The 14,795-nt window shown below is 42.9% G+C and overlaps 1 protein-coding gene across 6 annotated transcripts in view; it reads left to right on the top strand.

The window, feature by feature from the left end:
• Nucleotides 1-14,795, top strand: part of AOPEP (aminopeptidase O (putative)) — a 366,697-nt gene that overhangs the window by 316,815 nt on the left and 35,087 nt on the right. The window contains exon 14 of one of the 6 annotated variants that reach the window (XM_058301561.2): nt 7,230-7,356. The exons of the other annotated variants lie outside the window; for them this stretch is intronic. Within the exon in view, the coding sequence (XP_058157544.1) occupies nt 7,230-7,277 (48 nt within the window). The 3' untranslated portion in view covers nt 7,278-7,356. Of the gene's footprint in view, nt 1-7,229; nt 7,357-14,795 lie in introns of those variants that run through there. 6 annotated transcript variants of the gene reach the window in all.

The raw sequence follows: 14,795 nt of genomic DNA, 5'->3' as shown, positions 1-14,795 counted from the left end.
AGTGTTTTCCAAGGATTTAAACTTGTATTTCCCCCAGGGATATTCACATATGTGCAAGACATAAAGCCTGACCTTTGTTCTAGTCCTAGTTTCTTCTGGGAGCTAGCAGAAGGACTAAGGAAAGAGCATTTTTGGTCCAGTTTGCTAAAACGAAGAGGGAAAGCCCTCAGACACTCTTCATCCCTCTTGAGCTGCTCTCTGCAAGCCTTGGGCACGCCTCTGGGGAAGGGCGGTGTTTATTCCCGGAGAACTATGGCAACATCATTAGTGACAGATCTAGATAATGTCGCTCAGCACCTGTCAGAGCCAGCTAAATTCCTGAGGGTTTCTCGGGCCTCACTTTCTGCCTCACAGTGTTCCTGCCCAGCTTTCTGATTTGAACTCCCCATTTACACGCTGCGACCACGAGTGTGATGACCCGGTGGGGAGCGTTGACATCTCAGACACGTACAAATGCGCAGAGCCCTTCAGAGGGAAGTTGCTCAGTGTGGAAATGCCTTTCAGCCTCCTATCCCTCCGTCGTCCTTCCTTGCTAGGTGCAAAGTAAGTTGTCTGCCAGGAATGCCTGTGTCCCCAGTCATAAGTTATACTCTCCTGCTGCAGGAGAACAAATTCCTCAGGCAGGGTGAAGACAGCACTGATTTCTCTCCAGGTAAGCCCAAAGTGATGGTATGACTAAACCAGACTACCGGGAAAACTAGATGTCTTTGAACTTGAACAATGGTGTAGGTCAGGAGTGAGCCCATCTCAGACTGTAGTTGGGAAAACATACTGCTTTCCAGCAGCTGGCAACTTAGCATGCATCAAGATGTGGATTCTTCCATGCTTTGGTTTCTAGGCAACTTGTCCAGATTTTAAATCTGAATATAAACACACACACACACACACCAAAATGAGTAGAGTGAGAAAAAATCTTGTTTACCACTCGGCAACTACAGCAAACAAATCAGACCACTACCTATCTGTTTGGAGATTCCAGTGGTTGAATCTAGAAAATGAAAACAAAGCAAAATGGTTCATTTAGTATTTATCTAGTGTAAAAAGACCACGCAGTTATCTGCCTCCAAGGTCCCTTGCAGGACAGGTGATCTCCTCATGGGGATGGTTTTTATTGTGAGGGGAGACTTCTCTCCCTACATGTTTATTAGTCCTGCAGAAAGATTCTTGTTATTGCAAGTTGTGTCCATGAAAGGGCCCGTGATGATTTCCTGCATATTGGCCGCATTGGTCTTCTCCAGGCATCTTTTGCCATAGAAACTCTTGGGACTCCCTGTAGAGTCCGGGCTGTTTCTGAGTGGGCAGGTCTGACAATGGAGCCTCTGATTCAGCCCGGAGGGTGTAGGAGCAGTGCGGGAGCTAGTGGGCTTAGTATCTTTTGGAGATTTGGAGTTGGAGATAACCACAGTGAGCTGACAGATGAGGCGGCTTCAGCCAGGCTGCCAGCGCATTTGGCCGACTAAACGATCGTTAGACCAGCTGCAGTTGAGGTCCACTTAGAACAGCTGGCCGGCTATCGGTTTGAAAGAAGGGTTGCCACAGACCGACTGGATGGACTGAGGTCCAGTGGAAGCCCGTGGGTGTCGTCCTTCAACACCTGTAAATAAGCCATAGGTTAGGGTTAGGATGGACACAACCAAGCCCCATTTTTTTGTCACACTCTGTGAATCATGTGACAGGGACCAACTGCAAAAGGTCTGAGTAAAAGTGATACCATGGGAATGAAAAGCAAGACCTACGGGAAAAGGTGAAAGAAACGGGGTTTGTTTGGTCTAGAATAGCCACGTTTGGGTCTCTGAGGATCCGCTGGCTTAGTGAAGGGAGCGCCCACCTGGGACATGGCCCCAGGGCGCCAGCCCCTGGGCCTCTAGACAAGTCATCGAGCCTCTGGCGTATATGCCAGACATCAACCATCTGGACAGTCTCACATTCCTGAACTCCAAGGACACGCATTCGTGAGGCCCTCTTTATTTTCACAGGACAAAAATTAAATGGCTCAAGCTGTGCTGGTGGGGTTAACTGATATTTTTGCAAACAACAAATCAGTATTGTGAAATATACTGTGTTACTAATAGAGACCATTAGTAGATTTGTGTGTTATTTTTATATGTCTGTTTTTCAATGCTAATTATTCACGGCCTAGCTAAACATGGGATCACAAATTCAAGTCCTAGCCTACAGTCAAAACACAGCATTTTACTTAAGTAATGTTTCTCTCAAAAGCTTTAAAGGACAACTCTCTCTGCCAGAGGAGCCAGCACCAAATCTCTGTATTTCGTCCTTCTCTCCCGTTTCTCAGCAAGCTCTGTTCTTTTCCCCCATTTCCCAATAAATTCTTTTTACTGGTCTAAAAAAAGAAAAGAAAAGAAAAGAAAAAGCTTTAGGACACGCCCTATAAACGGAAACAATTTGTGAGGTTGCTGATTTGTTTATGCTTGCTATGGACATCATGTTTGTTTAGTCAGTCATTCATTTTTCATGCTATTAATTTTAAGAAGTCTTTAAAAGAGCCACTGGTATTATTTATTGTCAAAAACAATGATTTTGATGAGTGACTAAATACAATTGCTGACATTTTACTTTTTATTCTTCAGAGTCTATAAAAACAGTCTTCAGAATGTTAAAATTTTGCAGTTATCATGGTTGGTATATTTCTTTTTCTCACTGAGCTGAAGTGTGTTAAAGATGCTGTTTTAATTCTGGGTATATGATAGGAATAGCATTTCAGAGCATTTAAGAGGAACTAAAAGACACAAATAGGAACGCACAGGCCTTGGTAGGCCTGCATCCATGAGCAGCAAGAGGCTGCGAACTGAGTTCTCCTCAGTCTCAAGACACCTTGGGAGGGGAGAAGAGCCCTCCTCCAGCAGGCAGCTTCAGGCCACAGCAGCGCCCAAGGGCTCTGCTTCCCCAACCCCTTCCCACTGGCTAGCGCTACATCTATAGGAACAATCGCCCGTACAAAATCAAACAGCCGTGGCTTTCCTGCCCTTTGAAAAATGGAATGCCGGGCCTCTTGATTCTGCGTGTTAGTTTCCCCATTTAGATTTACGTCGCTACCCGGAATAGTTTTCCCAGGAACTGGGGACGAGGGCAGGCCGTATGTCCTGGTGAGCAATCCTGCTAATCAAGTGGATGATCAAAAACCAGAAACCCAAGTTTAGCTTCCAACCTTAGAACCCTCGGAAAGCGACAGCATCGCCCCCTTTTTTGGGCACGGTGTTGAGGCGGAGGCCCAGCTGTGCTTATCTGCCTCCCTCTCCCTGAGGCGCCATTGTTTCCAGCTCTTCATCCCCGAGATTAGAGAGGACCGCAGGGATATCCCGCTCCCTTCCCCTGCCGCCTTGGCTTCTCTCTGACAGAGGTGGCTCACTCCCTGGTGATGAGGACGGGCTTACCACCCGGCCCTGCCCCAGTGCGCTTTCAAGAGGTGGGGCCTGCCTCGGACAGACAATTGCCCCGGCACCTCCCTCTCGCACTGTGGCATGGGGGTCTTAATTCCCATTTGTCCTAGCTCCTCACATGCCTGCTCAGTGCCACAGACAGTAACGCCACGTGATAGCCAACGGGATTAAAAAACACCGATCTTAGCAAGGAGTAATGTGAAAAATTACTTCTGTGCTGTAAGACTTGGTAAAAAAAATTGTGGTTCGTTCCTCAGCAAAGTGTTTATCTGGAAAGATGTGGCTGGCTAATTGTTTCCCTTTGGAAAATTTAACAGTCGTGAGCTCTGGAAAACATCATAATAATCAGGCCGTTCCATGACAAAGTTTTGAGTCTTTATACCATGAAGAAAAGAAAGTAATGGGTGTGGATCTTGTAGAAGATGGACTGTGATAAATAATAGGCTCCAACCCTTTTCCCATTCCTTTTACCTCTTAGACATTTTGCCGGACCTCTCGAACCAAAAGGCTCTTGTGCCATTCAGAAACTTAGCTAAATGTAACATGTGAGTGAAATATTCAGGGACAAAAGGAGACCCCTTTAGCAGTGGTGACTTAGCTTTAAATAATGTAGGAAATGGCTTCATGAGTAGATGGGCTGATGCTAGAAAAATTGGGAATAAGGGAAACTAGTCAGAAATAAGATTGCCTTTTACATCCTTTATGTAGTAATGTAAACTTCTGATGTAGCCAGATTGTAATTGCAGTATTGCATATTCAGAGTTCTTGCTGTGCATGGGTTGGGGGATGGGGGGAGAGATGCTTAAAAAAGTACAGTAAACTGGACTGTGATCTCACCATATGTGTTGAATTGAACACAACTCTTCTGCATTTAATGAAGACTTTAGCCTTTAGGGGTAAATAAAACATCACTAAACAGGGATGGCCTGAATATTTTTTACTGGCTGTAATAATTAAAGCCATGAAAAAGGTGGTAGGGTTATGTTACTTATTAACTTGAATCATTCTTAGATTTGATCAAGACGTGGTTGCCTGTGGCGCTTTGTTTCATGTATGTCCTTTGTTTCGTTGACATGCTCTGCCCTGGCCTCTGAGGCACTTTAAAAGCAGTGAAGCAGTTAAGGAGCCAGCCCCGAGAACGTTTTTACCAAACCCTCTATCCAGCTGCCTTCTCATCCCAACCCACCCACCCTTCAGTTATGCTTTTCAGGCACTAGAATTGAGCCTGGAAATCACCTATGAAGTTGTATACTTGGGGGAGTAGAAGGAAGAACCTGGAAGAAAGCGTCCCTTCTTAGAATAAAACTGAATCCAGGTGGCCCTGCAGTTGAGAGTTTTTAAAGGATGTTTTTATTTTCCTCACATATCGAACCAAACAAGTTAAGAAGCAATGAAATTGATGATAAGTGGAATGGACTGCAGCTGGATGAGTTTCCTATTGCTGCTATAACAAAGGAAGACAAACTTAATGCTGTGTTCCTTCCTGGAGGCTCTTGAGGAGGATTGCTTCCTTGCCTTTTCCAGCTTCTAGAGGGTGCCTGCATTGCATTCCTTGGCTTGTGGCCCCAGTCTTTCACCTTCAGGGCCAGAAATGCAGGGCCAACTTCTTCTGCTCCCATCTCTCTGGCTCTCTCCCTCCTGCCTTCTGGTTCCATTTACAAGGCTCCATGTGATGGATAATCCCAGCTACTCTTCCCCATCTCAAGGTCACCTGATTAACAGCCTTAGGTTCCCTTTGCTGTGTAAACTTATCCAGTCACAGGTTGCAGGGATTAGGATTTGAACCTGTTTGGGCACCATTATTCTTCCTTTCATAACAGAAAATGTTGACAATGTCAAGAGTAGTGAATTGGGGGAGCAGATGTAGTTAAAGTGGTTGAGCACCTGCTTCCCATGTACAAGGTACTGGGTTAGATCCCTGATACCTCCTAAAAACAAAACAAACAAAAAGCCAACTCTCACTGGGGAACAGATGTAGCTTAGTGGTTGAGCACCTCCTTCCCATGAACAAGGTCCTGAATTCACTATTTGGTACCTCCTAAGGAAAAAAAAAGTTAATTGGAGCATTCACAGGGTTGAAGAGTTGACAGATAGAGGGTGTGGTATTACAGGTGGTTTTCAGTGGCTTTGTAGTTTTTTTCTACAGCTTCTTATAACCCCTAAAAGGAAGAATACATATATATATATATATACTGAGCTATGTATGCAGATACACAGACACACATGCGGTAACATAGTACAAAAATTCATTCACATTTTTAGCTTCTGTTTTACCATGATATCTAACATGCCAGCTGTTGAATATAAGGAGAAATTTTAAGTGTGACATATGACTAATTTATAACTTTAGTTTGGGGGAATTTGGTATTTCTCTATTCAAAAGAATGATCCCACTATTAATAAGAATAATTGGAGTAATCATTTGTTTGGTTCTGGGATTTTTATAAATTTGCTCTCATTTAAATGTTTTTATTAACACTTCATAGGAAGACCTCCATAAAAATGATACTGTAGTTTTAACACTATAAACATCCTTTCTTGGTATACACATCAGTGAAATTTTTACCTGGTTCACGTTGTGTACTCAGTGACTCAGTTTTGTGTGTCCCTCTTCCCCAGTCATCTCTTAAGATTGTGGGTAATGTCTGCTCCTGTCTGCAAGGCCATTGCAAAGTCAAATGAAGATAACAGATGTGAGAAACTTCTCTGGTAGAAAGGCACCATCTGCATTTGCATAAAGCAGAGCAGCGGTGGTTAAGCTGTCATCAGCTTCCCAGTAGAAAATGTCCCTGAAATAGATATGACATTTACCTGTAATGGCTTTCTTTGCCTGTGAAATTAATGGTATAAGGCTTTTTTTTCCATTTTAAAGTATATTATCTTTGAATTTCTTCCTTTAAAGTTGATCCTATTTTAACAATTTTTCATCATTTAGTTGCTAAGAATCAGTGCTAATGGGCACAAGATTGAAATTTTGATCCCGCTACAAGACAGGTTACATCAATTCAAAATTGGTTGTGCTGGGTGCCTGAGGTTAGATTTAGGCCTTCAGGGAGCTGGGAAATTCAAACTTCATGCACAGCAGCACTAAAATAACTCTGTTATATATGGCAAAATAGGGTAATTGCCATAAGGAACACAAAATGGGAATGAATGACAGAATAAAAGCCAGGAAACAAAAACTGCCCCGGAAGGGTGAGATTGGGGAAGGGTTCTTGAAAACTGGCTGTTGCTTGAAAAGTGTTTGGAGGAGGAGCAAGAAGGCATTCTAGGCAGAGGGGCTGGTGTTCGCAATTCCTGTAGGTTTAAATGCAGGATAAGATTTATAAAGGGTTGAGAGGTTGGGAAAGGTGATTAGGGGACCAGAACATACTGAACGGCACCCACTGGGGCATAATACCGTTTTTCGCATCTGCGGACAGAGAGAAGAGCCCTTCTCAAGGAAACTCACTTGCCTGCGGAAGCGGAGCAGGTTTATAATCCTAGGCCCTTGCCGCCTGGCAGTCATGGAACGGAGCCCTAGAGTGGGGCGCTGGAAATGGGCTGGAGGGAGGGAAACGGGGAGAGCCTATTGGGCGCCTGGTTTACAGTTGGTGGTTGCATTGGGCAGGGTCACTGGTTGCATCCCTCAGCCCCCACATCTCTGACTGCAGGTAATTGGTCTTTAAAGGAGCATGGGGGAGGAGGGCAGACCGTTGTAAATTCATGCCCAGGAGCCCAGTGGGTCTTCTGGCAGGAAGGGCCCCTACGCAGGTGCTGGGTATTTCCTGACACCCTGGAGAGTTGGGTCGTGTTTTTGTTGTTGTTTTTTTTTTTTTTTTTTTACAGATGAGAGAACCACCACAAAGCTTGCGCCGGAGGTTACTGAGTGAGTAGTCGGGCGGGATGAGACCGGGGTTCCTAGTGACTCGCCATTTGAAGGTGTGCGCTTAGTGCCTGCTGTATGTATAATTTTTTTTTTAAGGGGGAGTTATGTCGCGTGCACCTGGCAAGATCCCGCGGTCCGGGCGGTGCCGCGCGCGATCTGGAGAGGGGGCCCGCAGGCTCTCTGAGCCTGTTTCCTCATAGATAACTGCGCGGCTAGCTGGGGCTCCAGGTCGGGGCAAGTACGGGGCTGGGGTTGGAGCCAGGACGACGCCCTCCGGGAGTGCCGCGCTGCGTCCGGAGACTCCCTGGACGCGCGAGTCTGGTCCCCGGGCCCCTGGGGCCGGCGCGCCCCCGCTCCCTCCCGCCGGCACCCGCTGTCTGCCGGCGGGGCCTGCCTCTGCGGGTCCCCACGCACTCGAGGCCGCGGGGGCGCCGACCACGCTCGCGCGCGCCGCGGGCTGAAACCCAGCTGCGTCCCGAGAGAGGCCCGGGCCTGGAGGACGGACGGCGGCCGGCGGGGTTCCGGGACCCACGCTGCTTGCGTCTTTAAAACTTGTGTGTCAGATAGGGCGCCCGGCTTTGGAGCCAGGCCTGTGGACACACGCGAGGTTCCCTGAGTGCCTTCTGCGCCCCCTCTGCCCCGTGGGGGGGGCCGCGCGCGCCTTCCCGTGGTGGCGGGTGCTCGGGGCCCCGGCCTCTGTCTGGGAGTCGGTGAGGCCCCGGGCGCCCAGGCCTCGGCCTTCAGGAATTGCCGTACAATGACGGCCCCTCTCTCCAGAGCTAGGCGTTGTCGATTCATAACCCCTCGCCTTCGTACTTCCGATTTTTTGGGTCATCCTTTGCTTTCAGGGATGAACATGCTCCGGGGACAAATATCGGTGTAGTTGTCACAGACCTTAGACTAACGTGAACCTAATTGAGAGCGGGCCGGAAGACTGTAGACTTGGGACAGCGTCGCCCAGCGGGCCCCTGCGGAATTGACGGTGGCGTTCGGGGCTTTGCCTTTGAACCGCCAGGGACGGTGTCGCCGCCGCTGCTTTGAATAGGGGAAGTAGCGCAGAGTGATGCGCAGGTGGCTCCGGCTTTGCTGGCCAGCTCGGGGTAAAAAAGAAGGGCAGGAAAACGTTTCCCAGATAAAAGTTTCTTTTAAAAAATTGTTTTTCCTCCTATGGGGCATGATCACGGATTTGACTTACAAAAAGGGAAATGGTAGTTTTTGAGCAAATAGTATTGGAGTCAATGAAAAATAAAATCTGTTTATCCTAAGTGAAGTTAACTTTTAAGGCTTCTCTCCCTTTCCATGTAAAGCAAAATTGTAAATTTGATGAACAGTTCAATTGGCAAAGACAGTCTTGCTTTTGAAAAATAAATGCTAAACTAAAAAGTTTGTATGAGTGATGAGGCTGATAGTAACATGGCTGCTTGGCTCTACTTTGACAAGAACATTTTGATGTTCCATAGTTTTTCTTCATTCCTGTTTCTCACTGCAGATTATTTATGTGAAGTAAATATGAATTTTTTTTCAAACTGAAAGCTACTTTGTTTAAAATATTGAGTGTTATTTCAAAATATACATGAAGCTTATTAAGATTTTAACATTTAAAGAGAAGTATCTTGTCTGGTACACAGAGAGTTGACTTGGCTAAGGAAGACTTTAGGGCCATTTCTAAACCTTAAATTAGTGGGGAATTGGAAGGATAAGTTGTGGGTATCTTTTGTTTTCTCTAAAGGAGCTTTTTCTTGTTTTTATTTACTCACCCTGTTGATTTTACTTACAGAACAAGTATTTGGAAATCCTTTCTATATTATTTCCCAGGCGCCTGATTTTGTTAGGTTAGTTTCTGATTGCATTTATAGATTCGGGGGAAACATTTAAGAATGTCATATTTTCAGGGCATTAAGTTTTAAGCTGGGTAGACATTATAGCATTTGAAAGTGCTAACATTTGGTTTTGTGTCCTTTCCACTTTGTTTTAACTTTTAATGAAGTTTTGCTGGTTTTCCTTTTAAAAAAAAGATTAACTTTCAAAATGGTTACTACAAGTAAACTATAAATTGTGTTGAATAATCTGTTACGCATATTTAGAGGCAGACTTAGTTATTATTAAAGAAAAACAGCAATACAGAACAAAGTAAGGTACTAAATTCCGTAATGTGTCAACAGTTAAGATTTCCTCCACTTAAAAATGGAAACATTTTAGAGTATATCCTAGTAAATACATGGATGGGACTATAAACCATACTTTCCTGAACTTTTGTAAATTTTTTTTGAAAAAATACATAGGAAGGATGGAGGCTTATATGACATGTGTTGTGCAAAGTTTTTCATACTGATTGTTTTTATCTTTTCCTCCATTCAATAGTTTATTGCCCATGATTTCTTTTGTTTTTCTTACTATAAAGGATTCTTCACATAAACTTCTCAGTTCAGTAATTCTTCTAAATGGATACAGGTTACTTTGAAGATCGGTACTTGCAAAGAGAAGTGTAAGAAGGTTTGCTTTTGATGTTCTGTTTTGTTTTTCTAAGCACATATTTTATGGTTAAAATTTTACTCATCCTATAAATTTCACTGTATATCTAAAAGTATAATGAGGTTGATATTCAGAACATATGAACACTTAATTTTGGTTTTCTAGGGAAAATTGGCCTTCTGGACTTGGCTGCCTCTGGTTTGAGGCTGTTTTACCTTTCTGCTCTTCTTATGAAGTGCATCATCAAGAAATGCCTGCCTCTCACTAATTGCTAGTAAATAGCCTTTTCTATGTTCTTGAAGTCCTTGCTCTAGTTTAGTTTTTGCTGGAATTTGTTCAGGTGACCTTTATCTACGGGGATTGCTGTAAGATAGGAAACAAGATTGATGCCTCTTTTGTGCCAGTGTTCTGGTTGTTTCAAGTGAAGATGCGAAGTCATTTGCCATGAAAGCCACCCTCCCAGGAAACTCATTTCTGGCATTTGGAGTTTTTCTGTTTGGGCCACCATGTAGCCTTTCAACTGATTTTAGTGTGAACAATTAGCATCCTCTGCTAGTAATAAGAATCATACAGATTGTTTACTGGAAACATGCCCTAGGTGGTTTGTTCCCTCATTTATCCACATAATCTGTAAACTATAAGAAAACAGCCCTCCCACATCTTCTCTTGCAAATTTCCACCCCCTGAGCCAGGAGCATTTGTTCTGCAGGAGGGACCAAATTTAGAAGCTTCATATTCTTTTTTTTTTTTTTTTTTTTTATGCAGTGAGGTTCTCTCTCTCTTTTAGTGGTATCCGGGATGGTCTGGTGTTTTTCCACAGAAATACTAAGATCCTTGTGAAATGGCATGTACGCTTGAAGCTTAAACTTTTTTTTTTTAAGTACAGTGTGCAATGAGAGAAAGTCTTCACATTCTCTAAATTAGAGGAAAAATTGCTACAGCTATTATTGCCTTTATTCTCAAAGCCATTTGAATTGCAGGTTGTGTTGGAACTGGTTTGTACATTGTTTAAATGCTGAGGCTTAGACGTCTAATTAGAGTAATTACTGGGTGGGAGCAGGCGAGAGGAGGAAGGGCGGGGGCTTCCCAGCCAGGGGTGTGGCCGGGCAGGAGCTCGGCGCGCGGGCCCGGCCTCCGATTGGCCGCCACGTGGGGCGGGGCCCGGCGCCCGGTCGGGGATTGGCCGGGCCGGAGGAGGCGGTGCGCGGGGCGGCACTACGGGCCTTATTAGCCCGGCCCGCGAGCCCTTTCAGGTAGGAGGACTCGAGGGCCCAGCCAGCTGCCTGAAGTGATGAGCATTAGTAAGTACAGCGTTTTCCTCTCCCAGACTTTTCTTACGCACCCCACCCCCTGGCCCTGATGACAGCTGCGGGCTGCACAAACTGTGGCCGTCAGCTGTTGTTTGTTAAAAGAATTAGAGTAGTTTCTTGAAGATTGTGAAACCCCTCCTTATTCCCTCCTTTTAACCCCAGTTTTGCCACCAAATGAGCTTTAACTGGTTGGGGGCGGGGAGTCAGACTTGGCTCCCCATTATTGCTTCTGCTCCATACCCTGCCCTTGCTCACAGCTAACCAATCTGTGGGGTTGGCATTCCCACTGCCATGGTGATATCGTTCGGCTGTGAATGGGATTTCTGTTAGCCTTCAAAAATACTATAAGGTGCTTTTGTTTTGAGGCTCCCACATTTGTAAACATTTAACTCTAAGTGCATTCAGGGGCCTAGGCCATGCGTATCGTAATTTTGTGTGTGATATTGGCCAAGCCTTCAAGTGAAAGAGATTGGGTAAACAAACATATTGTGATGCACTCAAGAAAACTCATGCAAAGGGTGACTCCCCCAGGAAACTAGTGACATAAGTTACTTCTTCAGGCTTCTCTCTTTAGAAAATGGTAGCTTTGATTTCTAGAGAACTGTCCCCACTTTACTTTTCTGTGCCAAGGTGTTCGTGCTGGTCTAGAGGTGTTCGTTCTGGTTCTTGATCTCAGTTCCAGCACACGGTTCTTAGATGGAAACGTGGACCCAGATGTGGTACCGCTCACCAAGTACAGTAACACAACCCTTTTTCCCAACAATGCCTCCAAAGAAAAGATAGCTTGGCTTGCCCTGGAAGGCTTTGGCATTTTTCATGTCTCAAAGATGGCTGGGTAAAATTCTGAAATGAGCGCCTACATTGTGAAATCAGTGGAGGCGTGTAGTTGGTTCTCAACCTGCAAGGTTGCATTTGGTCATTTTAATGTCTGTGTCCACTTTTTTCAGTTAAGTTCTGTAATCACCGGTTTTTCAAGTTAATTTGTTTTAAAATAAGTGACATGGAGTAGTATGTGTAGATTATAATTAATATGTTGTAACTTTGATATTGGAAAGTAGGTAGTAGTGACCAGAGGAGCATTTTTTAATGCTTTTTTTTTTTAAAGTTAAATTCTAAGTAGATTTATACCAGATAAACTGAGATACTGAGAGAAAAGTTTGGCCTTCTGTAGAGTGTTTTCCATTAAGATTTAAACAATCAGAAAGCTTAGAAATGGCTTAACAGCTGTCATTTCCAAAGGTTGTTCTATGCTGTTAGAATGTATTATTCCAATAAAATAATATTGGATTTTTCTTATATGAGTACTTTATAAATATGTAAAGGCAGGCCTAAAAGTTAGAATAGCTTAAGCCTTAACTTCAGTTTTTGTGAGATTTCTTTCAGAGTCTGTTAGGAATAACTTGCATGAAATTTTAGATTGCTACAAGAAAGCACATCTTAGATTTAGGCAGGTCCACGCCAACACCTGTGCAAAGAAATATCCCAGACCTACTAGGATTTTTAAGTCCGTAATTAACCACCATTAGTGAATATCCATTTTGCATTTTCAAAGGCTGACTTCTCTTAATTGACTTTTGAGTACTTGAATTCACATGAGAAAATATTTCTACAGCAGCAATCAAGGCTGCATTTCAGATTTCTTGTTACCATATAAGCTTCAGTCTGCTCTGGCATATGAGTCCAAGCTGGAGCTCATATGAGATGTAAGATTATAACGTCTGCACTCTCATAGCATGAAAGTTCATATTTTGCCCTCCAAGAACATTTTCTAAACAATATTTCAGTTTGTTTAGTCAGGAATAGTTTCTGTTAGTGATGGGAAATACATTGATTTATTAATTATTCAGCCATTTGTACGTAGCATGCAATTGGATAAACAAGACCTGGCAAATCACGCACATTCACGTGGGTTTATTGTTCTGTTTCCCACTTACGTATTAGTTTCATCGCATTTGTTGTGCATCCAAAGGCCAGCCATTTCCTTTTCATACAGAATGCTGGCCCAGAAGTAGCTTTCACTCCCTTTGAATGAACTGTTACTGTGGTAGGAAAAAGAAAAAATGAAGTAAACATTTCTTGAAAGTTGGTGAAACTTTTTCTTCTACCTTTCTTTCTCTAAAAGTTAAGTCTATTTTTTTTTCAGTAATAAAAATTTCCAAAAGTGTCGAAGTAACCCTTTTCTCTCTTAATTAATGCTTTCCTCTCTTCATAAAATTTTTCAAAATTAATCTAGCATATAAAATGTCTGGACTACATTCCAAAATGTTAAGAATTTGAGTGAAATGTTTTGTATACATCAAATCATTTTGTAGAGTAAGACTTTAAGACATTGACTGGATAGGAAGTTTGTACAGTTCTTGCAAGGAATGTTTATTTTAAAAAAAACAATTTTATTCCTCTGTTTTTTTAAGTACTAATTCATTTAGTTTGTGTACCTGCCTTTCCACCTCACCCCCGCATCCCACTATTCCTTTTTAGTTGTGGTTGACTGTAAATATATTTCAGGATATGTTTCTTTGTCAACTTTCTGACAGAGACTGCCTGTCAAATTGTGGGCACGTGGCTAAAATGTATGCTTTCACTTGGATTTGGTAGAAAATAGAGAAAGAGCATTAAAAAAAACTGACCTTGAAGATATTTGTACTGCCTTAACTATGCACCTATGAAGAAGAAAGAATAGGAACCTAGGAGTAATGGACTGTTAGTATTTTAGACCCCAGAGTAAACACCCACATGTGGAATTTATTTATAAATGACATTGCCTGCTTCAGAATAGGTCACAAAGGATGTGCGGGTCCACTCCTGCCTCGTTTACCTGAGGACCACAGTGGCTGAGGTGGTTTCTCCTTCCTTCTGTCCCTGGCCATTTTCTTGGCTGACAACTGTGGTTAATATCATTATCTCTAAAATGTTTCTCTAGCTTAGTTTGTTTTTTTTTTTAACTTATTTTTGATCATCTGAAAATTAATCTCTAATAGGCTTTAATAAGAAGGCTAAAAGGCTATGGAAAACAAAGGGATGCCACTGAGATAACACGCTTTTTAAAAAGATTGCAACTCTATCGGTTCATTGATCACAACTGGAGAGGCTTTTCATTTATTTTATCATTAGCTTTTCAAATATGAATCATCAAGCAGATGCTTTTGCACAGAATGTTTATAAAACTTTAAATTGATAAGTTTGAGTGTGTTTGGATTTGTTCTAGTCTAGAAGTGAGAATCACGGCTTGAATTTTCAAGTTTAGCTATATAAATTTGGTTTTAATAGATTCAATTAAATCACTGAATTGCTGATTCCCATCAATTCTTATGGACATTACTTTATCAATCCATCTTTTAATATTGAACCTTAAGTCCTTTATTGAAATTTGCATGTCAGGCATAGGGTAGATGCCATTCAAAGTGAGCAAGAGCCCATTCCATTCCTTATGAAGTTGCCTTAAAAATGTACGTTCTTTTTATACAGTTTTCTTTGAACTCAGGTTTATTTCTGGTTTAAACCTCAAAGGAAGGGGATCCTATGTCTATATATGAGATTCTAAAGCTTGTATTTTCTGTAAGAGCCCTTTTTTCTCCATTTGCTAATTATTCCTAATTTAGAGGAAAAGCTTTATTTTCAGACTAAATATTCTTAAGGATTGCCATTTGTGCATATTGACCAACTTAATTTTGTGTGTCACTTTTCATCAGGAACCTAGGTCATAAAATAAATCAACCAAATGTTACAAAGAAAAATCTAGTGTTG

This window comes from Dasypus novemcinctus, chromosome 8 (assembly GCF_030445035.2).
Source record: "Dasypus novemcinctus isolate mDasNov1 chromosome 8, mDasNov1.1.hap2, whole genome shotgun sequence".
NCBI lineage: Eukaryota > Metazoa > Chordata > Mammalia > Cingulata > Dasypodidae > Dasypus > Dasypus novemcinctus.
The sequence above is the reverse complement of the archived record's forward strand: the minus strand, read 5'-3'. Positions and strand labels throughout refer to the sequence as shown.